At 31.9% G+C, this 27,878-nt stretch overlaps 1 protein-coding gene across 7 annotated transcripts in view; it reads right to left on the bottom strand.

Annotated features, from left to right (window-relative positions):
- LOC106083434 (transcription factor collier) overlaps window positions 1-27,878 on the bottom strand; it is a 120,087-nt gene that overhangs the window by 33,281 nt on the left and 58,928 nt on the right. For all 7 annotated transcript variants that reach the window (XM_013246430.2, XM_013246431.2, XM_013246432.2 and 4 more), the window contains exon 5: window positions 19,054-19,122. In XM_013246430.2, coding sequence (XP_013101884.1) covers window positions 19,054-19,122 — 69 coding nt within the window. The remainder of the gene's footprint in view (window positions 1-19,053; window positions 19,123-27,878) is intronic.

Here is a 27,878-nt window from a genome sequence, read left to right as displayed (position 1 = left end):
CTAGTTTTCAAAAAAATAATGTTAGTTTATGTGTGCAAAGCTTTAAGGGTTTATAGAAATCACTTAAATCCTAATTAAAAAAACTTATTTTTTTAATTTTTTTGCACACATGAATCATTTGGACATAAGCGAAAAGTACAGTTAATTACCTAAGTTCTAAGCTTTTTAGTTTTCCTGTATCAATTTGTTTAGTGCTAAAAAAGGACATTTATTGAAAAACTACAAAACTTTCTAAAAAATCACAGTATTTTAATACCAAATTTGAATTAAGTATATGAATTGATAATGAGAAACTAGTAACTAATCATTTCAGCCCGGAAGCTCTAGTTTCTTAGTCAGTAAGAGAAATTTATGTGTGCAAAGAAAATATCTTATATATATGAAAGTAAAAGAATTGATAATGGAAAACTACAAACAGTATTTTTCAGCTCTGGGTCTCAAGTTTGCAAAACAGTCCTGATAGTACATGTGTGCAAAGTCATAACGAAAAATACAAGGGTTTTATAGAAAACACTTATTAACCCTTACATACAAAAATCTTTAGTTTTTTTTAAGTGTATTGCACACATGAACTAGTTTACCATAATTGAGGAGTACAGTGAATTACCTTAGTTCAATACCTTACAATTTTCTTGAATCAATTCGTATGCTGGTTCAAATTTTAAGTTTATTAAGATTGTATGAAAGATTTGTAAAATTTACTAAACAAAGCCAAACTAATTGATAATTATAAACTGGTTATTGAGCATTTCTGCCCATAATCTCTAGTTTCTTAGGCAATAGGAGTGATTCATGTGTGCAGAGATATAAGGATATATTCAGGTCTGTTATAGAAAATACTTATTAAACCTTACATACAAAAATCTTAAGTTTTTTTTTTAAGTGTACTGCACACATGAACTAGTTTACCATAATTGAGGAGTACAGTGAATTACCTTCGTTCAATACCCTACAATTTTCTTGAATCAATTCGTATGCTGGTGAAAATTTTAAATTTATAAAAATTGTATAAATGATTTGTAAAATTTACTGTACTTGAAAACTTAACCAAAAAGAGCCAATCTAATTGATAATTATAAACTGGTTATTGGGCATTTCTGTCCATAATCTCCAGTTTCTTAGGCAATAAAAGTGATTCATGTGTGCAGAGATATAAGCATATAATCAGGTCTGTTATAGAAAATACTTATTAACCCTTACATACAAAAATCTTAAGTTTTTTTTTTAAGTGTACTGGTCACATGAACTACTTTACCATAATTGAGGAGTACAGTGGATTACCTTAGTTCGAAGCCTTTTAATTTTCTTGTATCAATTCGTATGCTGGTGAAAATTTTAAATTTATAAAAATTGTATAAATGATTTGTAAAATTTACTGTACTTGAAAACTTCACCAAAAAGAGCCAATCTAATTGATAATTATAAAATGGTTATTGGAGATTTCTGCCCATAATCTCCAGTTTCTTAGGCAATAAAAGTGATTCATGTGTGCAGAGATATAAGCATATAATCAGGTCTGTTATAGAAAATACTTATTAAACCTTACATACAAAAATCTTAAGTTTTTTTTTTAAGTGTACTGCACACATGAACTAGTTTACCATAATTGAGGAGTACAGTGAATTACCTTCGTTCAATACCTTACAATTTTCTTGAATCAATTCGTATGCTGGTGAAAATTTTAAATTTATAAAAATTGTATAAATGATTTGTAAAATTTACTGTACTTGAAAACTTCACCAAAAAGAGCCAATCTAATTGATAATTATAAACTGGTTATTGGAGATTTCTGCCCATAATCTCCAGTTTCTTAGGCAATGGGAGTGATTCATGTGTGCAGAGATATAAGCATATATTCAGGTCTGTTACAGAAAATACTTATTTACCCTTACATACATAAATCTTAAGTTTTTTTAAGTGTACTGTACACATGAACTAGTTTACCATAATTGAGGAGTACAGTGGATTACCTTAGTTCGATGCCTTTTAATTTTCTTATATCAATTCATATGCTGGTTAAAACTTTAAATTTATAAAAATTGTATAAATGATTTGTAAAATTTACTATACTTGAAAACTTCACCAAAAAGAGCCAAACTAATTGATAATAACAAACCGGTTGTTGAGCATTTCTGCCCATAATCTCCAGTTTCTTAGGCAATAGGAGTTATTTATGTGTGCAGAGATATAAGCATATATTCAAGTCTTTAAATGTCTTAGAGTATCTCGTAGGTGTTTAAATGGATATAATCCTAATACTAAATAATATATCATTTCAGTACGCGAATTGATAATGGAAATGTAACAACTGAAACCTCAGTTAAGTTCCCTTTTGTATTAAAATCAGTTAAAGCGGTTCTTGTGTGCATGGATTAAATCTATATATTGTACATAAACTATTACTACTTCAAAAACTGTATTCGAAAAAGTTATGAGGTTTTCAAAACTATTTGTTTTAAAATGCTTATACATTTTATGTATAATTTAACTAAACGAATTGATAATGAAATTTTGTAAGCATTACTCTTTTCTGCTGGGTCTTTCGTCAGCGAATTATTATCGCTGGTTTATGTGTGCTTTCATATGAGGAAATTACATTAAAATCTTGCAACTTAGTTTTTAACCATTTCTTTTGTATAATTCTCATTTTACAAGATTTTATATATTTATAAACCTTCAAACCTTCTAAAATCTTCAATGGCGGAAATGTTCAAATGTTCAACCTTCAAATCTTCAATGGGGGAAATGTTTTTAGTTAAATACTCTTTAAAAATTTTTAGTTGCAATAAAAAATTCATCATTTTCACAATAAATATTTTTCAAATAAACGAATTGACTATCAATATTTATTGATTGGAACTTTGAACATAAGATCTGTTGTTCTAAAAATACTTACAGAGAGTCATGTGTGCAAAGGTTTAAAAATATTCTACAAACAAATATTTAAGTAACAAATTGTAGCAAAATCTTTAATATTTCATACAAACGAATTGATAATAAAAAACTACTGGCAGTTATTTTCAACACAAGCTTTCTAGTTTCAAAATTGCAAAACACCCTCTTTGTGTGCAGAGATTTGACTTTATACAATTGAACCCTGTATTTGCTGGTGTGCACCTTAGGTTTACCATCTCTGCTTTAACTCATCTCTAAAGGGTTTTATCCGTGCGGTGGCATGAAATATCTGCACATTTGAAACGAGATCATTAAAAAATATATAAATATAGAAGCCAAAATATGCTACCAAGCAGCAGCAGCAGCAGCAAAGCTGTTTAAAAAGGCCACCGAGGACATTGTACAACAGCAAGAAAATGATGCACGATTGTATTGGCTGTAGACACACAGAGGGACAGACATCTTTGCTCCTCACTTTGACACATTCACAAACTTGGGCAATTTGCAAAAAGGAGAAAACGCCAAGAGCAAGCCAGCACCATACAAAAAAATGTGCAACAACACTAAGCGTTAAATTGCCAATCAACAATTATGTGGAAATATAAATACGGCTAATGCGATAGTCACATACTTAGTAAAATGTGTAAAGCATCATGGTTGGCTTGCAGCTTGCAGCTCCCCCCCTTCCGGCCTTCTCCACGGGCCAAATGGAAAATAAAACATTTAATTAATATGCCAGTTATGGGATAATTACGAATGTTACTAACTTCAGCTAATAACATCACGTTGGGTAATGAAATCATTATGTTTTACAATTGGAGGCAAAAAAATGCAATTACAAATCAAGAAAAATGATAATGAAAAACTAAGGCAACCAGCAACTCAGCAGCACCAATGGACATGTGTTTGAATGTTTCTTTTTTTTTTGCACTCTATACGAATCTAAAGTCTAGACTATGTGTTTAGTCCAGTTTTCAAATTGTTTGCCTGAAAGTATTCAGGTGTTTTTTCAGAATTGTTGCTCGAGTTCTTTATTACGTGCATGCATTTTATGGGGTGTCGTCGTCTTAATGGCTTTGGCTTTTATTTTAAATCCTTTTTGTCACAAAAATTCGCCGATACAACCAATGTCTGTCTTTCTGAGACTTTTATTTTCTGTCTCTCTCTCTCTCTCTTTCTATCTCCTTTAGGTTTATTTCAATTTTAAGAAATTCCTGGGCTTCTTGCGTTTTGTCGGCGTTTATACATGTGTATGTGTGTGTCTGCTGCCAGTGTGTATTGTGTTTATGAGCCTGGGTACGGCACACTTCAAGCGATTGCCGCGCTTACCATATTAGTGGACATCCCTGGAGCAATCGCTTTATTGTACATTGAGCTTGTTGCGCACTGCACTGCGGTGCTGCAAAAGGCCACAGTGACTAGTTGGCTGTTAAGCAAAGGCAACTGAGCCCAGAGACATGAGGACCACCCAAGTGGTGTAATTAGCTAGATTGTCCCAGCATGTCTCATGCAAGACATAGTCATGGCCATAGCCATAGCAGCAGCAGTCAAAGTAGTCTGATTTTATTGGATCACCTTGTTTTTTGGTTGCTTTTTCTGGAGCAACTTGTAAAAAAACCAACTTGGAGTCGGGCTGAGACAAGACCGGCGGAATGTTTGGTGTAAGAGAGATGATGTTAAAGTTTTTTGTTCAATGATTTGAAAAAGTGATAAATAAATTGATAGAATTTCTATTAAAAATCACAATTAAAATCTAAAGAAGAGGTCCAAAGGTAGTAAATCAAGTACCACGTGCTAAATAAAGTAAAAAGGTACTAAATAAAGTACCAGGTGCTCAATAAAGTTAAAAGTACGAAATAAAGTAAAAAATACCTAATAAATACGAAATAAAGTACCAGGTGCTTAATAAAGAAAAAGTACGAAATAAAGTACCAGGTACTAAATAAAGAACCAAGTGCTAAATAAAGTTCCATATATTAAAAAAATCCTGGTACTCTATTAAGGAACGGAGGCAAACATCGCACATATTATTGTGTGCTGTCCGTTTCAAGTTTAAGCTCAATGACAAGGGGCCTCCTTTTATAGCTGAGTTCGAACGGCGTGACGCAGAGCGACACCTTTTTTGGAAAGAAGCTTTAACATGGCATAGTACCTAAGAAATGTCGCCAGCATTAGAAGAGATAATCATCGCTGAATTTTTTCTGATGTTCTCGCCAGGCCAGACCAGGCTTTCAGCGTCATAGGCGGACATGCTATCCTCTGCTCTACAGTGGGCTGCAGGTACTAAATAAAGTACCGGGCACTAACTAAAGTAACAGGCACTACATAAAGTACCAGGTACTATATAAAGGTACTAAAAAAGTACTAGGCACTAAAAAAGTACTTGGTACCAAAAGAGTACCAGGTACTAAAAAAGTACCAGGTGCTAATTAAATAGCAAGTACTAAATAAAGTACCAGATATTTTTTATAAAGAAAAATTTCCGCATCATAGTACCAAAAATATTTCGCTACCAAATTTTTTTATAAAAATTTATTTATTTACCAATTTTTTTTTAAATTTATTTAGGAAATTTTTTATAAAAAAATGTTTTGTAGAAAAATTTTGTTACAAAATTTTTTCTAAAAAAATTTCGGTACCAATTTTTGTTTATAGAAAAAATTTCGGTACCAAATTCTTTTTATAGAAAAAAATTTCGGAACACATTTTTTTTATAGAAAAAAATTTCGGTACCAAATGTTTTTATAGAAAAAATTTCGGTACCAAATTTTTTTTTATAGAAAAAATTTCGGTACCAAATTTTTTTATAGAAAAAATTTCGGTACCAAATTTTTTTTATAGAAAAAATTTCGGTACCAACTTTTTTTTATAGAAAAAATTTCGGTACCAACTTTTTTTTATAGAAAAAATTTCGGTACCAAAATTTTTTTATAGAAAAAATTTCGGTACCAAAATTTTTTTATAGAAAAAATTTCGGTACCAAAATTTTTTTATAGAAAAAATTTCGGTACCAAAATTTTTTTATAGAAAAAATTTCGGTTACAAATTTTTTTTATAGAAAAAATTTCGGTACCAAAATTTTTTTATAGAAAAAATTTCGCTTACAAATTTTTTTTATAGAAAAAATTTCGGTACCAAATTTTTTTTATAGAAAAAATTTCGGTACCAAATTTTTTTTATAGAAAAACCAAATTTTTTATTGGGGAAAACTTTGCTACCAAATTTTTTATAAAAAAAATTTGCAACCAAATTTTTTTACAGGGAATTTCGCTATAAATTTTTTATAAAAAAAAATTTCGCTACTAAATTTTTTTACAGGGAATTTCGCTATTAAATATTTTATAGAAAAAATTTCGCCACTAAATTATTTATAGAAAAAATTTCGTTACCAAATTTTTTGCGGAAAGAATTTCGCTGCCAAATTTTTTTTATAAAATTCGCTACGAACTTTTTTATAAAAAAAAATTCACTACAAAATTTTTTTATAGAAAAAATTTCGCTACAAAATGTTTTTATAAAAAAAATGTAGCTACCTAATTTTTATTGTAAAAATTTCGCTGCAAAATTTGTTATTTTTTTGCAAATGTTGACCGAGACTATGCCTCAAATGGTGCATCCGCCAATTTTGTTATACTCTTTCCAACTTTTCGGCCGGTATCTCACGAATGAATGCTTCAATGAAGCGGGCTTTTCTGTATGGACATGAGCTTTAACATAGCGCTACAAAAAATAGTCCAAATGCGCTAAATCGCACGATCTAGGCGGCTAATTGACCTGTCCCGAACGTGAAATAAAAAGTTCATCGAACTCGCCTCTCAGTAAGTCCATTGTTACTTGTGCTGCGTGGCATGTGGCACCGTCTTATTGAAACCACATGTCATGCAAGTCAAGCTCTTGCACTATGGGTAAAAATAAAAATTGGATACCATCCCACGGTAGCGCTCCCCATTCACAGTTACGTTACGATTGGCATAATCTTTGAAGAAGTACGGTCCAATGATGCCACCAGACCATAAACAGCACCAAACGGTGACTTTTTCTGGATGCATTGGTAGCTCTTGAAATGCTTCTGGCTGATCTTCACATCAAAATCGACAATTCTGCTTATTTACGTACCCATTGAGCTTAAAATAAGCTTTGTCCATAAAATGGAAAAATGGAAGAGCGCGCTGAAATTTCTTAACAGAGCACGTATTTTGATCAAAAAATTCAATAATTTGCAAGCCCTGTTCGTTTGTAAGACGATTCATGGTTAAATTATAGACCAAACTGAATATGTTTGACTGTGAAACAAAACACGAAATGTGTTTGAGCTGTTTAAACCAGTGTTGCCAATAAGATAATAGCCAAAAAATTACCCTTTAGAAAAAATTTCGCTACCAAATTTTTTACAAAAAAAAATTTCGCTGCCAAATTTTTCATAGAAAAATTTCGCTACCACTTTTTTTAAGAAAAAATTTCGCTACAAATTTTTTTTTAATAGAAAAAAATTTCGCTACCAATTTTTTTATAGAAAAAAATTTCGCTACCTACATTTTATAAAAAATCGCTTCCAAATTCCCAATAGAAAAAAATTTTGCTACCAAATTTTTTTAGAACATATTTCGCCACCAATCATTTTAGAAAAAAATTCGATGCCAATATTTTATATTGGGTTGCCCAAAAAGTAATTGCGGATTTTTTAAAAGAATGTAAATGCATTTTTAATAAAGCTTAGAATGAACTTTAATCAAACATACTTTTTTTACACTTTTTTTCTAAAGCAAGCTAAAAGTAACAGCTGATAACTGACAGAAGAAAGAATGCAATTACAGAGTCACAAACTGTGAAAAAATTTGTCAACGCCGACTATATGAAAAATCCGCAATTACTTTTTGAGCAACCCAATACAAAAAATTTCGATACCAAATTTTACATTAATAAATTTCAGCACCAATTTTTTTATAGAAAAAATTTCGGTACCACATTTTTTTTTTAATATCGGTAAATTTTTTATAGAAAAAAAAAATTCGCAACCAAATTTTTTATAGGAAAAATTTCGCTGTTAAAGTTTTTATAGAAAAAAGAAATTTTTTATAGAAAATATGGCACTACCCAATATTTTAAAGAAAAAAAATTTGTAAAATTTGTTTTTACAAATATTTTTTTACAAAATTTCGAAAAAAATTTAGAAAAAATTTGGAAAAAAAATTTTTGGAAAAAAAAATTTAGAAAAAATTTTTAAAAAAAAATTTGAATTTTTTTTTTAAACTTTTGTATTTTTTTTATTTTGTTTTTTAAATAAATTTGTGTTAATTTTGTTTTTTTTTTTTTTGGAAAAACAAATATATCTATCATTTTCATTTTAATGATTGATTTAAATCTTCAAACGAATTGATATTAAAAAGGTGCAAATTGTAGGTGTTAATTGGCAGTCCCTAGTTTATAAAAATGTATGGTTTTCTTATGGGTGCAATTAAAATTCGTAACTAAGCCATTCTCATTATATGTACAAGAGAAAATTTCAATAAAATTTAAAAAACTTCAGCTTAATTTAAAGCAACTTTGTTTTAAAATTAACTTTTTTCCTTCTTATATCAACTATCCCGCAAATTCTGTTTTTCTTCAAACTTTAGTTTACTCTTCCCCCCCTCCGCTTAGTCATGAAAATCAAGTGAATTCACAGAAAATAAAAACATTTAATGCAAGTTACGTACAAAAGGGAATTCGTGTGAAAACAACGCAAGTTTTTTGGCGCAAAATCTCGATACCAGAAATGGCCATTTCAATGATTTCACAGTTAAATAGCCTCCTCTATGCTATCTATGGCCTAGCAAATTGAAGAACTGGCAATCAATGATGTGTGTAATGAGTTTCCAAAGACGTGTTTAAAATTTCCTCAACTCATTGGTGTTGTTTTTTCTTTGGTAGCTGTTGTGTGTAGAGTAGGTAAGCAGATGGGTTTTATTCTCCATTACAAATTGACCTTTAATTTAAAGGTCAAACAACGATAAAGGAAACATGTAAAATACATGCTACTAGCCAACTACAATTTCAAATCGAAAATAGAAATGGACGATTGCTGTGTTTTTTGTTTTCTCTATTTCGAAGACCATTTTGTTTTATTTTGTTTTTCCCAGTTCTTTCAAGCATGGCTGGCCCCATGTTTGCTAGGCGGTTGGTTGGGCTCTAATAGGTTTCAATGTCTAAGCACTTTAAATGAAGTTGTAGCATTACAGCAACAAAATGCTTTATAGTATAGAGACGACATCCTTACAAACAAGGCCAAGAAAGCAACAAAAAGGACTATGGTGATAAGCCTCCCCCCAAAAAAACACAGCCATCAAGAAACGGCGGCGGCATTCTGCCATTCTGCTGATGTGCGAAATTGTTTACAATGGCAATCGAATAGAAAACGAAGAAATTGAAAGAGTGATTTTGTTTTGTTTTGTTTTGTGGACCGTTACGCCATCATGGCATGTAACACCATCGCCAGCCACCATTTTGTTTTTGCTACATCTTGCTTTTCTTGAGTTTCGAGGCAACAAAGCTTTGTAAGTGTGTGCGTGTGTGTGTGTGTGTGTAAAGCATTTCTTCGAGTCCTTGCTAGCCAAGAAACCCTTCTGGCGTTTTATTTTGTGCCTTTTGCCTTTAACAGACTTGTTGAGAGATTATAACCTAAGGTTACTTGAGGCAAATCTTTGATGATATGATGACAATGAAAAGCTTTCCCATGCCTTTTGTTGCTGTTGTTATTGTTGCTCTTTGGCAATACAAATCACTTTCACTTTTTTACGTTTTTAAGCAACATAATATGCTCAGAGGGAGCATAACAAATTGGGGAGAAAAAAAGCTTGAGAATATCCTTTGAGAGAGTTTAAGAAAAATCCTGTTGCATCTCTTGAGCAAAAAAACCAAAAAACAAAAACAAATCAAACATTTTAATATTGTTCCCTAAAAAAACATTTTTATATTCTTTTTTAAAACAAAGAAATATTTTTTAAATAAAAATATTTCTATTTTATGTTTAAAATATTGTCACTCAAAATGTTGAGTGTTTTTCCACTCTCCTCTCAAATCTCCCTTACTTACATCTTTTTATCTCCCTCAAAATCCACCCACCAACATAATCCCACTTTCTTTACACTCTTCCTTGTATAGCTTTTTTTATGCTCTCCCCCAAAATTTGCCCCCTCCCATCCACTGTTCGGTGCGGCCGCAAAAAATCCTCTTTCTAAACTTCTCTACGCATTGTATCGGTCTGGAGTTTTGTTTTTGTCCAAAAAGGGTGCTTTTTATTTGTTTTGCTACGCATCAAAAATATTTATTTTGGGGGTTGCTTTGGGATTCAAACTCATGCTGTTGGGATTTTGGCCAAAAACAAAATGAAAGCAAGTCTGGAGAGGAAAATAATAAATACGCATCACAAGCCAAGGTAGTTGGGGGAAGGGGAGCGGGGGTTCAAAGATGTTTATTGTCGTATATAGAAAGTTAGAGACAGCAGATAAAGTAAAACAAAGAACAACAAAAAAAGGTAAACAAGAAATAAAACACATTTCACAAATGGTCAAATCTAAACTTTTTAAAGAGTCTTCTTAGAAATTCAAGCTTATTTTGGAGGATGCTAATAAGCTAATAAGAGGTATGAAAATATTTTTAAATCGTTTTCATTTTTATTTGTTACGGTAGAGACAAAAAACTAGCCAAAGTAATTACATTACTTATAACATTACGCATTTTAAATGTTTTTAGAGAAGGTTTTTAAGAAAAAAAAATATTTTTTGTTTTTAGAAAAAAAAAAAATATTTTTTACCGTCAATGGAAAAATATAAATATAAATAAATATAAATAAATATAAATATAAATTTTTATGAAAAAGATTAAATTTAGCTTTTCACTATTTTTAAGAAACAAATTTAATTAAAAAAGTTAAATTATTTAAGAAAAAAAAAACAGAGAACAATGTAAAAATGAAAGAAAATTTCACATAAATTATAAAAATTTTTAAAAATATTAAAAAAAAATTCAAAATTAAAAAGATAAAAATTTTTATAATATTAAAAAAAAAGTTTTAAAAATCAAAAAAATTAAATAAAGTTTAAATAAAAAAAACCAAAAATATTTAATTAAAAAAAATAATAAAAAAAAATAAATTATTTTTTTTTAAATTTAAAAAAATTTTTAAAAATTAAAAAAAAAATCAAATAAAAATTTAAAAATAAAATTTAAATTAATGAAAGAAAATTTCACATATATTATAAAAATTTTTAAAAATATTAAAAAAAATCAAAATTAAAGAGATAACAATTTTTAAAAATATTAAAAAAAAAAGTTTTAAAAATAAAAAAAAATTAAAAATAAATTTTAAATAAAAAAAATATTTAATTTAAAAAAAAAATTAAAAAATTAAAATTCTTTTTTTTTTACATTTAAGAAAATTTTTAAAAATTAAAAAAAAACAAATAAATATTTAAAAGTAAAATTTAAATTAATGAAAGAAAATTTCACATATATTATAAAAATTTTTAAAAATATTAAAAAAAATCAAAATTAAAAAGATAACAATTTTTAAAAATATTAAAAAAAAGTTTTAAAAATAAAAAAAAATTAAAAATAAATTTTAAATAAAAAAAATATTTAATTTAAAAAAAAATTAAAAAATTAAAATTCTTTTTTTTTTTACATTTAAGAAAATTTTTAAAAAATAAAAAAATAACAAATAAATATTTAAAAGTAAAATTTAAATTAATGAAAGAAAATTTCACATATATTATAAACATCTTTAAAAATATTTAAAAGGAAATTCAAAAATAAAAAGATAACGATTTTTAAAAATATTAAAAAAAAGTTTTAAAAATAAAAAAAAAATTAAATAAATTTTAAATAAAAAAGAAAAATATTTAATTAAAAAAAATTAAAAAAATTTAAATTTTTTCTTTTTCATTTAAAAAAATTTTTTAAAATTTAGAAAAAAATAAAATTAAAATTAATGAAAGAAAATTTCACATATATTATAAAAATTTTTAAAAATATTAAAAAAAAATATTTAAAAATTAAAAAGATAAAAATTTTAAATAACATTAAAAAAAGTTTTAAAAATCAAAAAAAAAAAAATTAAAAATAAATTTTAAATAAAAAAACAAAAATATTTAATTTAAAAAAAATGTTAAAAAATTTAAATTCTTTTTTTTACATTTAAGAAAATTTTTAAAAAATTAGAAAAAAAACTTCAAAAATCAAATAAAAATTTAAAATTAAAAAATAAATTAAAAAAAAAATAATTATTTAATTTAAAAACGTTAAATTATTTTTTTTCACATTTAAGAAAATTTTTATAAATTTAAAAATAACCTCAAAAAAAAATATTTAGCATATTTAAAAATTTTTGATTAAATTTTAATTGCATTTTAATGAAACATTTAAATAAATGCTAAAAATTTTTAATAAATTTTGAAACTTTTAAGTTACTTTTAAAAACAATTAAAAAAATGAAAAAGGAAAATTGTTTAAAAAAAAATAAAAAAAAAATTAGAAAAAAAATAAAAAAAAAAATTAGAAAAAAAATAAAAAATTTAAAAAAAAATTTAAATTTAATTTGTAAAATTAAAAAAAAATTATATTTAAAAAAATTTTATTACATACTTTTTTTAATTTTAAAACTATTTTTTAAAAATTTAAGGAAAAAAAATTGTTAATTTAAAAAGTTTAAAATTTTTTTATTAATTTAAAGAACAGGGGCAATTAGTGCTGTCCGTTACATATTTAAACTCAATGATAAGGGGCCTCTTTTTAAAGCCGAGTCGGAATGGCGTGCCGTAGTGCGCTACCTTTTTGGGGAAAAGTTTTTACCATGGGTCTAAAATCAAAGTCGAGTTTCCAGTTTTAAAGTCCGTCAGTTGGAAACTTTACGACGGCTGCATATGAGTTTTTGGCCTAGGCAACACAAAGTGTTACCAGATGCACTCTGACATTTCGATTGGAAAGTTTCACATTTTCTAGAATAATCGCACTCAGAACGTTTTGAGGCACTACCATCATTTGTTTTGTTTGCAGTGACTGGTAAAAAAATTTAACGAAAAAAAAATTTAATTAACCGTTAACTTTTTCGGTCCGAAGTACAACGAATGATGGATGGTCACAAAGAGGGGGCTTTGAGCATTACAAAACTATGTGGCCCAATCTAGGAGGTCAATTATGAATTGTACATCACAATATGACTACCTGTAGTCTTAAGAGGAATTCGAAAAACGAACAAAAGTAGATGAATCATTATTCACTATGACAATGGGAGCTTTCACACATCGGCTCAAACTAGCGCCAATTGACGGGTTATCTGCCGTATGGCCTCGACTCGCCACTCAACGACTTCTTTTTATGCCCGCGCATAAAGTGGTCAATGATTTTCGTCGCCTGTAAGTGGTGTTGTAGCGTTTTCAAACCAAGTGGGAAAGGTCCTTCGACAATTAGTTAGACAGCATGCAAAAAGTGTATAAATCACGATGGAGGATACTTTTCAAAACCATAAAAAACATTTTTGATGATGAAAATGTGCATTTCCTTTATTAGGCCAGAAATTTATATAGCAGACCTCGTATATGAGAATTATACATGTATAATCAAATCTAAGCGGATTTAGACAAAACTTAGCAGAGGCTTCCAGATGGGTAACACATAACAAATAGCACACATTTCGTCCAAATCGGTTGAAAATTGTGGTCACTACATCCCTATATGTGCTAATCAAGCGATATATATGCATGAGAGCTATATCTTAATTTAAACCGATTTCTATCAAAGCGTTTTTCTTTAGGCTAAAAAATGTATGTGTGGAAAATGGATAATGTGATTATTGGATAACAAATGTGACCTCCACTTTGATTACAAAAAAAAGGGAAACGATATGAAAAGAAAACGCGGAAACAACGAAGAATTCTCTTACGGTTTCGTTTGGGAGTAAAAGATAAACATGGAAGGGACTGACTTTGCCATTAAAAACCAGAAGCTTGTTTTTGCCTTCAGACTCATGGTTTCATGGGTAAATTTGCTTAGAATTCGATTTCAATAACCGCTTGGCGGGGGCTTTTTTTTTTGTCCATACAATTGACCCACCCTAATATACACTCGTATACTTTATATGCTGGGAATGAATATTTTGATGTTTTGCCAACGGAATGACAATGTGAACATACCCCCATCCTATGGTGTTGTTTATAAGATAAATTCCAATACCACACACACTTTATAATCCATAGCCGAAACCTATACAATTGGGCGACCTTAATGTTAAACAACACCAAGTAGGGCCACGATCCACCACACACCCTCGCCTCAATACTGATCTCGTTTAAAACTCATTTTATCTCACACATTTACCAGTTATCTCTAATACTCTCACCTATCGCATGCTATCTTCATATGGCTTTGCATTCACACAAGTAACGGAAGCTTAAGTAACAACAACAAAAACAACAACACTTTGCAGTTGCTCTCCTTCTTGTTAAATTATGTATGTATTATTAAATGGTCAAGGGTTTTATAAAGGCGATTTTGTGGTACGTATTACGGCCAAACTACTATATGGATTTTAATGATATTGGCATCAATCGAAAGATATTTTTCTAGAGAAGCAACGGACATATGAAAATTAATTTTCCCTAAAAAAAAGCCATGAAAATTAGGAATTTATTTTCAATAAAAGAAGAAGAAGCTTAAACATAGCTAATTGTTGTTGGTTTTTTTCCAAAAGCATTCGTTATGGGTGTGAATGCAAAGCCATAGATGGTAAGAAAAGAGACAAATGGTGCGAGAGAAAGAGTCTCACCATTTTGGGTGAGGGTCTTGTGGGGGGTTTGATGTGCGTGGCCCTACTTGACATGTACATAGGTCAGGCAATTCCTTAATGCTTGCCTTTGGCGTACAAGGCATTTGGCATTTTGTTGTTGTTGTTTGTATATGTTTTGTGGGGCTTCACAACAATAGAAAAATTCAATAACTATAGGTCACATGCAGTAGGTCGGTTCTATAAAGACGATTTTGTGGTACATATTACAGCCAAACGGCTAAATATTTTATTGAAATTGGCATCAATCGAAATATATTTTTCCAGAGATGCGACGAATATATATGAAAAATAATTTTTCGAAAAGAAAAACCATGAAAATGAGGAATTATTTTCATTTAAAAAAGAAGAAGCATAAGCACAGTAATTTGTTGTTGGTTTTTTACTAAAGCATTCGTTAAGCACAGCAACATGTTGTTGGTTGTTTACTAAAGCATTCGTTATGTATGTGAGTGCAGAGCCATAGGCGGAAGTATTAGTGGTGAGAGTGCGAGAGGTGACTGGTATGTGCGAGAGAAAGGGTATGATAAAAGAGGTCACTATTGAGGTGCGGGTGGTGTGATGCGTGTGGCCCTATTTGGCGTTCTTTGGCATGGAGGTCAGTCAGTACATAAGCTTAAGCTTGCGGCTAGGGGAAATGACGTTTGCGGTTTAGTATGTTGGCAACGGTTAGATACAACTTTGGCAACGCCCTTATTAAAACATTGAAGTTAATATTAAAGAAATAGTTGGCGGAGAATAAAAACAGGTAAAGGAAAGAGGGTGCAGTACTTTTGTTTATATTATGTGATGGGTCCCTTATTGTTTAAAGTAATAAATTAATATCTTTTTTGTATTTTACTATGTTAGATTTACTTGCAATATTCAGATGGTTTAAAATGAAATGGGTTATGTGAGGGATTGCCCTGCCACTGAACAACCCAAAGCGGCATGTAGAGCGATCTGGTAATATGGGGTCTCAAATGGAAGGCACCATGAATCTGGCATAAAAATATGACGTCAAGTGTTTGGGGGTCATCAACTGAAGAGTGTGCCGCTGGCAGCAGTGCCACGCACTCGACCTCAAGGTTCATCTCAGGTATCCGATTGGAAACCTCGTCCATTTCTTCCAGGTATCCTATCGTCGCCGCGATTATACCGCGATGGTATGAGCTGCTCCCATCCTCAATCCATTCTCTCATAGCCGCAGTGGCTGCCTCACGCTTCATCTGTTTGTCAATGGGTTGGATATCTAGAATAGTCTCCAGTGCCCTAGTGGGTGTGGTCCTCATCGCTACGCCTATGCCGAGACAACATGTTCCCTGAATCTGTTGTATGGTCCTTTTGTTGCACTTTCTCTCCCTAGCAGTCCACAAAACTACTAAGGCGTAAGTAAGTATTGGTCTAATCACGCTCCTGTAGAGCCACTGGGCTATGCTCGCATTCAGGCCCCATTTCGAGCCTACGGCCCGTAATATGGGGTCTCGAATGGAAGGCACCACGAATCTGGCATAAAAATATGACCTCAAGTGTTTGGGGGTCATGCTTTTTCCTTAAACCACCCATCATGGCAATGAGGGTTTTACAAGTGGAGTGCGATTCTTACTTTGAAACATGGATACAATTTTCAGAGAGTTTTACCCTAAAAGGCTCTAACGGATATGTAGGCAAAGTTTTTTTTATAAAAATGTTTGCCTTCTTATAGAATTTGTTTTTCCGTTTGTTATCGAATATCGATAACTGATGTTTCTATTTAATGGTTTTATTTTTTTGTACGTTATGTAGATATTTTCTAAATAATTTTTTCTTTCTAAGCTGCACACATACAGAGCGTTAACTTATTGGAAAAGTAGAGACCTCTCTTCAAAATGTTTGTTTTTAGACTTTTTATATCAACTGGTTAATTTTTTTTTAATAGCCATTTGATTGCCTAAGGCTTATTGAATTATTGGGTTGCCCAAAAAGTAATTGCGGATTTTTCATATAGTTGGCGTTGACAAATTTTTTCACAGCTTGTGACTCTGTAATTGCATTCTTTCTTCTGTCAGTTATCAGCTGTTACTTTTAGCTTGTTTTAGAAAAAAAGTATATTTGGTTAAAGTTTATTCTAAGTTCTATTAAAAATGCATTTACTTTCTTTTAAAAAATCCGCAATAACTTTTTGGGCAACCCAATATTTCGGGAATAATTTTGGAAAAATCAAACTTTAAGTTGAAAATTCTGCTGATTTTCTCCTTTTTATCACTATATTAGCTTTCTATGCAAAAACTAATTGCAAATGCAAATTTGCCCATGAACATTGCATTAAGGAACAGGGGCGAACTTCTCACACATCAATGAGTGCGTTCCGATTCAAATTAATGCTCAATGATAAAGTAACTCCATTCTATAGCCGAGTCTGAACGGCATGCCGCAGTGCGACACCACTTTGTGGAGAAGTTTTTACATGGCTGCCATACCAAATGGTAAAGTACCTCCCAAATGTCGCCAGCATTAGGAGAGCATAACGACCGCTGAAAATTTTCATGATATTCTCGCCAGGATTTGAACCCAAGTTTTCAGCGTCATATGCGAACATGTTAACCACTGCGCTACGATGGTTAACATCGAACAATTACGAATAATTAATCACAATGTTTTAAAGAATCTCCCTTTTTACCTTCAAACGAAAATCATTTGTCATTTTTATTAACAAGGCCAATTGACAAGGATATGGTACTAAAGGTTGCGGTCCTAGGCTTATATTGTAATTGCTAACAATTTTCAATTCACGTGACTTGAGTTGTCTGCCTTATGCCAAACCCCGAGGAATTTAAGGAATTTTTTTTAATGTTGTGTTTCAATTGTTTCTGGTTACTGGTTTGTTGTTGCTGGTGTTATTCTTCATTTCTGTTAACCAATTAACCTAACAACAACAACTTAACCGCTGCCCTATTCCTCTGAATTTTCACCGTTTGTTTTATGTTTTTGTTGTTGTTTTGAAACAGTAAGAGAAGCGTGCCTTCTATAAAACAAACTACACCAACGTCCAAACGTTGTTGTGGTGTGTGAGCGTGTGTGTGTGCGTGCATGTTTGGCACACCTACTACATCGCTGCATGTTCAACATAACTGAGGACATGCGTTGGCAATTTATGCTCAATATAAAAATGTACCAACTAATATTTAAAATTTTCCCCCCTCATCCTACACAAAGTTAAAGGCAAAGGACATTGAGGAGTTGCAAAAATTATCGACTATGCTTTTGGCTGAAGGCCAGTGCAGACAAATAGACAATTTTTATGGATTTATATATAAAACAGACATACAATATTGTCGATTTGTAGAAAGTTCATCCTTGCAAACAAATATAAAACAAATGAGAGATGAGGTGCTCTCATGTGACATGCGGTCGAAGTAAGGTGGTGGGCTGATGATGTTGCTCAAAAACATAATTTGTTGACACGTGACATACTCGTGTGGTGTAAGAATAAAAATCATACTAAATGAGGATGATGGTTGCTGTAACCAGAGACCATCTTCCGTGGAAAAAGATTTGGAGAATCCAGCTGTTCTTCAACTATGCAAAAATTATGGTAAATAATAGATAGATAGATAATAGGCTAAAGACCATTTCTTTCAATTTAATACATTTTTTTTTATTCTTTTGTCCTTGTTATATTTTTTTATTCTAATTTCTACTTTTTAAAATTTTTTTAAATTTTTTTTTATTAAATTTGTATAATTTTTTGACTCATTCTTCTACTCCGTTTAAGTTTTCATTGTTAAAGTGCTCTCTTCTTTGCATTCAAAATAAAATGCATTGAAATTTATTGGCATAAATCATTGAATGATACTACAGCATATATACTGGGTGTATGTCTGAGAAAGCCAACAAGGATGTAATCCATACTCCTGATGATGGTAACAAGCAACTAGAATGCATACAAAGACACAAGAATTATGGCCACTACAAAGGCAGAGTAAAGAGTCTGGGTTAGATACCCTGACTATCATAACTTGTATCACTATGTTTATGTGTATATATACTTCTCATCATGTCTGTATGTCTTGTATGCATATCCTTGAATATCCCAGCTAGCTAGCTAGCATCTGATATTCCACTATATATTGATTGTAATGAAAAGCTGCTTAAAATGTCATCTTTGAAAAGGGGGGAACACAAAAAAAAAAATGAATGCTCTGCTAGAACACCAGGACTTGGATTGCCTGTCTTCCCTGTAACTGAAGTGTATGAGGAAAAAGAACTTTGTCTACAAATAGTGACTGCTATACGCGCAGCATGTCAACTCAGTCATTGATGTTTATATGAAAGGATATTGTTATAGTCATAACATAAAGCTTAAGCATAGGGTTACTTACCGATCAATAATGACAGGATCCGAGGGTGTCTCATTGCGGTTGCCGCAACTTTTTTTGTCACAACAACGACTGTAAGAAAAAAAAAAAGAGGAAAAAATTATAATAAGAATAGATGTTTAAGAATTGGAAGATGAAAAATAATGAAAATTGAAGTTTACAAACCAAACTAAAGAATAGTACGATTTAGTTGCTTAAAATACAGAATTTTTAGTTGAATGGGAAAACATTTGCATTCGAAGGATTTGCCCTGAGATAATGGACAGAAGGCAGTTCAGATCAGCCGGGCCGAAGGAATTCTGGTGTATCCAGAAGCCATATACTTTCTTGATATCTTGACATTTTAAGTCAGTCTAGTCCTGTCAATATATCCAAGTCTGTCCATCTCTTCATCTATCGGTTCGTTCGTCCATTTATCTGTTCGTCTGTCTCTTCATTTATCTTTCGTATCTGTCATGCAACTGACTAACTAGCACAAACTATTGGGTTGCCCAAAAAGTAATTGCGGATATTTCATATACTCGGCGTTGACAAATTTTTTCACAGCTTGTGACTCTGTAATTGCATTCTTTTTTCTGTCAGTTATGGTTCAGTTCATTCTAAGCTTTATTAAAAATGCATTTACTTTCTTTTAAAAAATCCGCAATTACTTTTTGGGCAACCCAATATAAATGCAAAAAGCGTCCATTTAGTGCCTTTTTTTTCGTTTGGCACTAGGTGTACCTTCTCGGGTTTTTGGTGACCTAAACATCATTAAACCTAATGCGGAAAGCACTAAGTTGACATCATTGGCTGTCTGTCTGCCCCAACAACATCTGTTTGTCCGCTATTCAGAAAAAATAGGGTAAAAGCAACAAAAGAAAGTCGTTTCGAGAGGCTAAATGAAAAAATTGTCATTGTCAACGTTTTAGTGGCTACTGCATAACCAGCAGTTGGATGAGATTTTCATGTCATCCAACATTCTGCTAACAATAACGGTTCTCGTGTTCAAATTGTATTGTGTTTGTTATTGTGAATTATACATTTCATATAAAATCTATAATTCATATTAAACAGTTGTATAGGCAAAGCTGGCTTTATTGCTAAACCGATAAGACTAACTTACAAACCCGATAAGACTAACCGGGCGGAACCATGGATATATCATGGATTATGGTGTGCATAGAGACCCTTCACGTTCTTGGTAATCGTGACATTTTATGTCGATCAAGTACCGTTCGTCCGTACATCTGTCTGGCCGTTCGTACATTTGTCTGTCCGTTTGTCCATGTGTCTGTCCGTTCATCGATCCGTCTGTACGTCAATTCACCTGTCTGTCTGCCCATCCGTCCATTTGTCTGTGCGTCTATCCATTTATTTGTCCGTCCGTCCATTCATCTGCATGTTCGTCCATCTATCTGTCCATCCATCTATCTGTCTCTCCGTCCGCCCGTTTATCTGTCCATCCGTCCGTGTGGGAGATTAACATACCATTCACCATAACGCTAACAATTCGTGCTTGATTTGTAGTGCGATTGTTATTGTGAATTATAAATTTATTGTAACATCTATAATTCTGTGAGTGGTAAATTAAATGCAAAATTTTTTATTCACACTCAGCTAATCATAAGAGCTCTCTGACTTTAAACGTTTATTGAATTTATTGTGAAGATACGGTTTAGTGGGCAATGCGAATCCCAAACTCAGGCAGAAAGATAATATCGGAGAGGATAATGCACGACTTCTGCTACATTCAGTCATGACTTTTGTTACATTCATTCATGACTCATGCATTACAATACATGAAATTCCATCCTAATGGTCGCCACCATCGTGGTTTTAAGCTTGCATACATTTTTCATATCTTCTCATAAACCCTAAAGTATAGTTATTACTGAAGAAATGATCATATAAATAAACTCAGCTGACAATAGGTGTGTTTTATTTTAGTACTTTATAGTGGAGTGCAATGAAATTTGTATCACAATGACATATATCCAGAAAAACAAAGTTCTGGACAAATATCAGTGCGGGCTTATGTAGAACATCTGTTGTCAGGATTGCCATGATATGTTTTTCGCAAAAAAGGGTGGCCAATTGCAGAAAAACCTCTATTGTGAATGGTGAAATTGAATTAAATTTAATTATTTTACAATTGCATGCACAAATCACAATATTTTTTTTTTACTGCTATGCCCACACATGTTTTGTACATTTTAGTTATAAATTTTACAAATACTTTCACTTTTTTTTTTGCAGTTCGCGGATTATCCATCAAGTCCTAAATTGAATTGTATTTGTTATTGTGAATGGTAAATGTAATGCAAAATGTATAATTCACTCAGATAACAAAAACAGTTCTCTGACATAAATTGTTTTATGACGGTTATTGTGAATTTACATACGGTTGAGCGAGGTATGCGAAACCCGGAGGTGAAGAGGAGAGATATTTGATTTGTTTTTAACTGGATACACAAGCCCTGAAGGACAAAATAAACGCGAAAATTGTATTCAGCGCAAGTCTGTTTGTTCGACATCAGATGGTAACACTGATTGGCAACGTGTTAAAAAAATGTGCAATTATTTGTAAAATTAATAATTAAAACTAGCAAAGCGCATACGGGCATTGAAGTCAAAGAAAAGTTATTAAGATTTGTGCAGGATTTTTAAAAAATTTATATTTTATTTTGCCATTCACAATAGCAGTATTTGTGGAGGTGGCCACATTAAATTGTGAAAAAGGATCAACGATGTCATGGCAATTCTGAAGACAGATGTTCTTCATAAGCAGGTTCTGCATACAAAACATCGTTGTACGGGATAGAAGTCGTTTGCATAAAATTTTTGCTGCACTGCATTTTAAATACTAAAATAAAACAGGGTTTGATCGCGCGACCTTTTTAGCATTCATTCAAATTTCATGCTTTACAATATATGATATTTCACCCTAATGTTCGCAATCAACTTGACTTTAAGCTTCTATTCCTTTCCATATCTCCTCATAATCCCTAAAATACAGGTATTACCAGAAAAAGAATCATATAAATAACCTCCAACATTCCCTATGTAAAGTCTGGTCAGTATCTTCCATTTGGTGTTAATAATAGTGGTTACCTTGCTACCTTGCTGTCCAAGGTAGCATTGAATATCAGTCAATACTTTAATGCGTAAAATTATGGCCAAATGCCAAAAAAATGCTTGTCTTATCACCCTAGCTATAAGGACAACAAGGACATCATGTTGATGTTTTGGTATGGACAAAAAAAAAAGAAAAGCTGTCTCCCTTACAGATAATGGTGGACTATACATAATTTTTGTTATATTTTTCATTTTTTTCCTGTAGACACTTCCGTTGCAATTTCTCAGGTTCGTGTTTTATTTTTGGTTTTGTGAGCCCAGTGAAAGAAGTGACTCTAAAAGATAATATTGTCCCCTCCATGTAAAACACATGATAAAAATGCGTTCAAGTTGTAAGGATAACAACAAGAATACAAACATAAACACCACCATGGTTTACACACATGCGAAACGCATGCACAGACCCTGTAGGTCCTTAGTATGGGTAAAGCTTAAACAAACATTACATGGATGCTGTTGTAAATCTATGGGACAAAAGGACAATACTAAGAAAAAAACACATACATAGATACATCCTTTCCCCCTTTCTTTTTCAGAAAAAAACATGCTCAAATATAATGGCTTTGTATGGCATAAATGAAGTTAACTCCATTTTATGGGCATACCCTTCTTGGCAGCAATAGCCAGGATATGGTTAGCTTAAATACTTTGGCTTTACACAACTTGGACACATAGTGGACAGTGTATTACTACTGTAAAGAACATGAACCAAAACAAGGGATGCTTTGCTGCCTAGTGTAGAAAAAGAGAGAGAACGAAAGAGACCCAAAGCAAGAGTTTATAAATCCCCTTTAAAGAAAAAAAAAGCAAAGACAAGGCCATTTTCTTTGTTTTGTAGTAAGCAAACAAACCAGAAAGAAGGCAAGTAAGAATGATTGCCCAGCCTCACAACACCATCTAAGCTGAAATATTATTCTGTTAAGACTACTTGCGAATCGAAGGAGTTTTCATTTCATTTTTCTTTTAGGTTTGGCCTGTGATTTCGTAAATTACTTGACTAACGAGTGCAAATTCGTTAGGACTTAATAAAGAAGAATATCGAAAGTAGCAAAAGAAAGTTTAAAAGAGGTATAAAAACTTTGAACAAAATAAGACAGAGAGAGATAAAAGACATTGCTTTTCTTAGTGTCATGGTGAATAATTTTTTTGATTGTTATTGTGAATAGATTTTTTTATGTTTATTGTGAATTATGAAATTTAAGCAGCAGTGTGATCATCTGATTGTCATTAGATGGATTTATAAGCCACTGACATTTGGTTCTGAAATGGTAGGTAATTAATAGCAGAAATAACCAGAATGAGTCCCTTCCGTTTAAGCCCGTAGACAAGATATTGTTGTGGTCATAATTTGCAATTTTTGATCGCGGGGATTAAATTAAGCGTCCACCAACGGCTTAAAGAGTTGTAGGTGTATGAATTAAATGCCAAATAAGTCGCGGAATCTTTCTTAGCAAGAGAACTGTTATTAACGTCTGGGTTATGCATAATAGCTGTGTTTTATATTAGTACTTTATAGTGCAGCGCAATGAAATTTTCATGAAAACGATATCTATTTAGGACAACGTAGTTCTGGATAAATTACCAGTGCAGGCTTATGCAGTACGTCTGTTTTCAGGATTCCCATTATATGTTTTTCACAAATAAATGTGGCCAGAAATACCTCTATTGTGAATGGCATAATAAAATTAAACCAATCATATATAAATTTAATTTAAATTTCATTTTACTTTTGTGCCCACATATGTTTTGCAAATTTTATTTATAATTTTTTTCAATATTTTCACCTTTTTCCTTGTATTGTATTGAAAGGTTGGTAAATGGCGATACCACTTCGTGGCAAACAAACAGACTTGCAATGGAATCTTTTTTCAAGCCTATCCGTGAAGGATAGGCTTGTCTATCCAGTACTAAAAAAAACACGGCCAATATATGCAGTCGCATATCAAGTATTACCCACTATTAATCACAATAACCTTTGACTGATTTTTGCGATGGTTATTGTGAATTAAACAAATCATGCGTTTTGTGAATTATGCATTTTAGTTATGCTTATTGAAATTTATACATTTTAAAATGTGGTGTGATCATCTGATTGTCTTTACATGGATTTATAAACCACTGGCATTTGGTTAAGGTGGCCTGAATTTGAGATTTTTAAGGGGAATTGAGGTATGCGTCCACCAATGGCATAAAGAGTTGTACTAGCATGAATGTCACATAAGTCGCGGGGTCTTTCTTGGGAAGAGAGCCATATTTTTGAATGATAGGCATATCTTAAAAATACTGGGGCCGAATTACCGCACACGAGAACAAGTAAAATCGTTCGAAACCTCTCTATTGTGCATTTCTTTATTGAACGAAAATTTTTTAAATATAACATCACAAATGTTTAAATCGATCATAATTCATCGCTGAGATAACATATGCATTCGCCTTTAACCCCTTGTTAGATTTCAATGAAATCTCATATCTTCATTATATACAGCATTTTTTTTTATTATTTAGAGCATATTGACGTAGTAATTCTTTTTACAAATTTATTCTTAAAAAATTTTTGAAAAAATTAAAAAAAAATCTTTTTATTTTCTAAGTTTTTACGTTTTTATAACAAAAAAAATAATTTTTTTAATATTTTATGAGCATTTACCGAAGAAAAGTGGATTTTAATGACTTTGCTGTCAAAATTGGAAGGCTTGGTATACAATATTCCTTAATATTGAACCCATCAAAACAATAAGGCACTAAAACGGTTTCCAGAAATCTCACTCCTAAGAATTTTGAGAAAATTTTTTGTTTGAGTTTTTTTTGATATAAAAAAATTGCCGACTTTCGACATTCGACATTTGTCCTCCAAAACATGGCATTATGTGACGGGCAAATTTTTTTAACATTCGTCTACTACTACTACTTAATTTCCCATGAACATTCCACTAAGGAACAGGGAATACTTCTCCCACATCAATGAGTGCAGTCCGATTAAAGTTTAAGCTCAAAGATAAGGGGCCTCCTTTAGTATGCCGACTCCGAACGGCAAGCCGCATAGCGACACCACTTGATAGAGAAGTTTAAACATGGCAGAATACCTCACAAATGTAACCAGCAATAGTAAGGCGATAACCACCGCTGAAAAATTTTCTGATGTTCACGACGGGATTTGAACCCAGCCATTCGGCGTCATAGGCGGACATGATAATCTCTTTGCCACGGTGGCCTCAGTTTCATTCGTCTATTTAACGCCAATCCAAATTTCTTATGAATACCTCTTACCTAACTAGAGCTAGAGTTTTTTTTAAGACAACTCTATTCTTGAGTATTTTTCTACCCATCCGTCGTTAATGGGTTAATCTACTCAGATATAAATAACGGCTCTTGTGTTCTATTGTCTATATTGCATAGTGAATGTTATTGACAATTGTTGTTATGGTTATTGTGATTTACAACTGTTGTTATGACTATTGTGAATTATAACTTTTTGTCATTGTGAATTATACTGTATGTTAATTATACTGAGATACTTGTCATTCTTGCTTCAATTAAATAAAACTAATAAAAAATTACAATGGCGTTGTTTCATTTTTTTTATTTCTCTCATAGTGGGATCCAAACACTTAGAAAAAATTACGAAATCGAGTAGCTAACAAGAAGTACCTTATCAAAATATAGAGTAATTTGCATTCACAATAAGCCCTACTACTGATGGCAGTGTTTGAGAAATGGTAGATAGGTTAGTTTAGAGTGGCAGTCTATTTTCTAAATTGACTCACTTAGACTATTTAAGTACAATGTGAGACGACAGTAGCGATAAATCAGGGACCAAATTACCACATTCGTGATCGAGTGCGCTTTCATATCGAATGAAATTTCATCTGGTATTTAATGGGTCTTATACAACTTGTAGCTAAATTTTTATGTCCACGTTTTTATAAAGAATGATCGAATAAAACTTTGGCGTTCCTAAATTTCAAAAATTCCCCTTCAATAAAGATATACATAATTCACAATAGGGAGATTTCGAACGATTTTATTCTTTCGCGTATGCGGTAATTGGGCCCCAGTCGGTGGGAACCAGGTCACGCCATCCGTTTAAGTCTATAAATCCTTCCTAAGTTACCATTTTTCCATTGATTTATTTTGTTACTCTCTGTATATGACTTTGAACAAAAAAGCTTTATGCTAAGCTAAACCAAAGAAGGCAAGTAACCCAAACAGACGGACGGACAAACACAATGAAAAAATGTTACTAGCTAACGAAAATCAAACACACACAGAATGAAATCTACACACAACTGATGCAAAAAGGCTAGAAAAAGGAGAAAACCAAAGAATCTTTGGGAAACAAAAAAAAACATTTATAATGCAGACACGTGGAAATTCAAGATTTTGGATGTGTTCTTTACAAACTGTTGGCTTGGGGTGCCAAAAAAATTCGGAAAATAGAAAAAACCTGCCAACTTTGAAGTGTGAAAAAAGTAGACACAAACAAAAGAGCTGAGAAGGAGTAGATTTAATAGACTCCAAACCAAAAGCAAAACAAACCAAAATGCAAATACCACCAAAAAGAAAAAAAAAACAACAACAAACACAACCAGGTAAACCAATAAGACGAATATGAAAGGATAACAGGTGCACTGGGAGAAACAAAAAACAAGATGGAAGAAAGAAAAAAACTGTAGGTTCTTAAGGAGGCCTATATCACTATATTGACCGATTTAGATAAAACTTGGCATGGATGTTGTAAGTCATAAGAAGGGGGTTTGGGACAAATTCCAAATTGGATGACTTCGAAGGACTCAAGAAGTCAAATCCGGGGATGGGGTAATATGACGGCTATATCTGTTTATAGACCGTTTCGGATCATACTTGCCATGGATGATGGAACTGATAACTCAAGTTCTTGTTCCAAATTTCAGCCAAATCGGATGACAATAGAGGCTTCCAAGGGCTCAATAAGTCAAACCCGGGGATCGGTTTATATGGGGGCTATATCCGAATCTAAACCAATATGACCCATTTACAATCGCCAATGACCTACATCAAAGAGAAGTATCTGTGCAAAATTTCAAGTGGCTAGCTTTACGCGTTCAACCGCTATTGTGATTTTGTGACAGACGGACATGGCTAAATAGACGCAGAACGTCGAGACGATACCGAGTAAATAAATACTTTATGGGGTCACATACCAATATTTCAAGCTGTTACAAGTGGAATGACTAGATTATGGTGGTGGAATAATGCATGAATGCGAAATATGCAGCATTTTTTCAGACAAACCCATTTGAACTGATATTTGTTAACATTCACAATAGTTAGGTTTTGGCAATACTGATATTGCGGATACTGACATTTGTTAACATTCACATTAATGATGTTCATGGGGCCTATTCACTTTATGTTTTAGCTAGCGACAAAACCTTATATTTGTGAATACTGGGGAAGTAGAAAAATATTTTTTTTAAACCAAAAATCTATTCCTTGTGGCCACTATGGCGTAGTGTTTAGCTAATGATTAGATTATGGTGTGTGCAATGTGCAATATGTAGCATTTTGTCATAAAAAAATATTTGAACTCATATTTGTTAACATTCACAATAGGCAGGTTTTGGTAATACTGATAGTGACATTTGTTAACATTCACAATAGGCAGATTTTGACGATCTTAATGATGCTCATGGGGCCTATGCACTTTATGTTTTAGCTAGCGACAAAACCTT

This window comes from Stomoxys calcitrans, chromosome 5 (genome assembly GCF_963082655.1).
Source record: "Stomoxys calcitrans chromosome 5, idStoCalc2.1, whole genome shotgun sequence".
Lineage (NCBI taxonomy): Eukaryota > Metazoa > Arthropoda > Insecta > Diptera > Muscidae > Stomoxys > Stomoxys calcitrans.
Note: the sequence above shows the minus strand (reverse complement) of the source record. Positions and strands in the feature narration are given on the sequence as shown.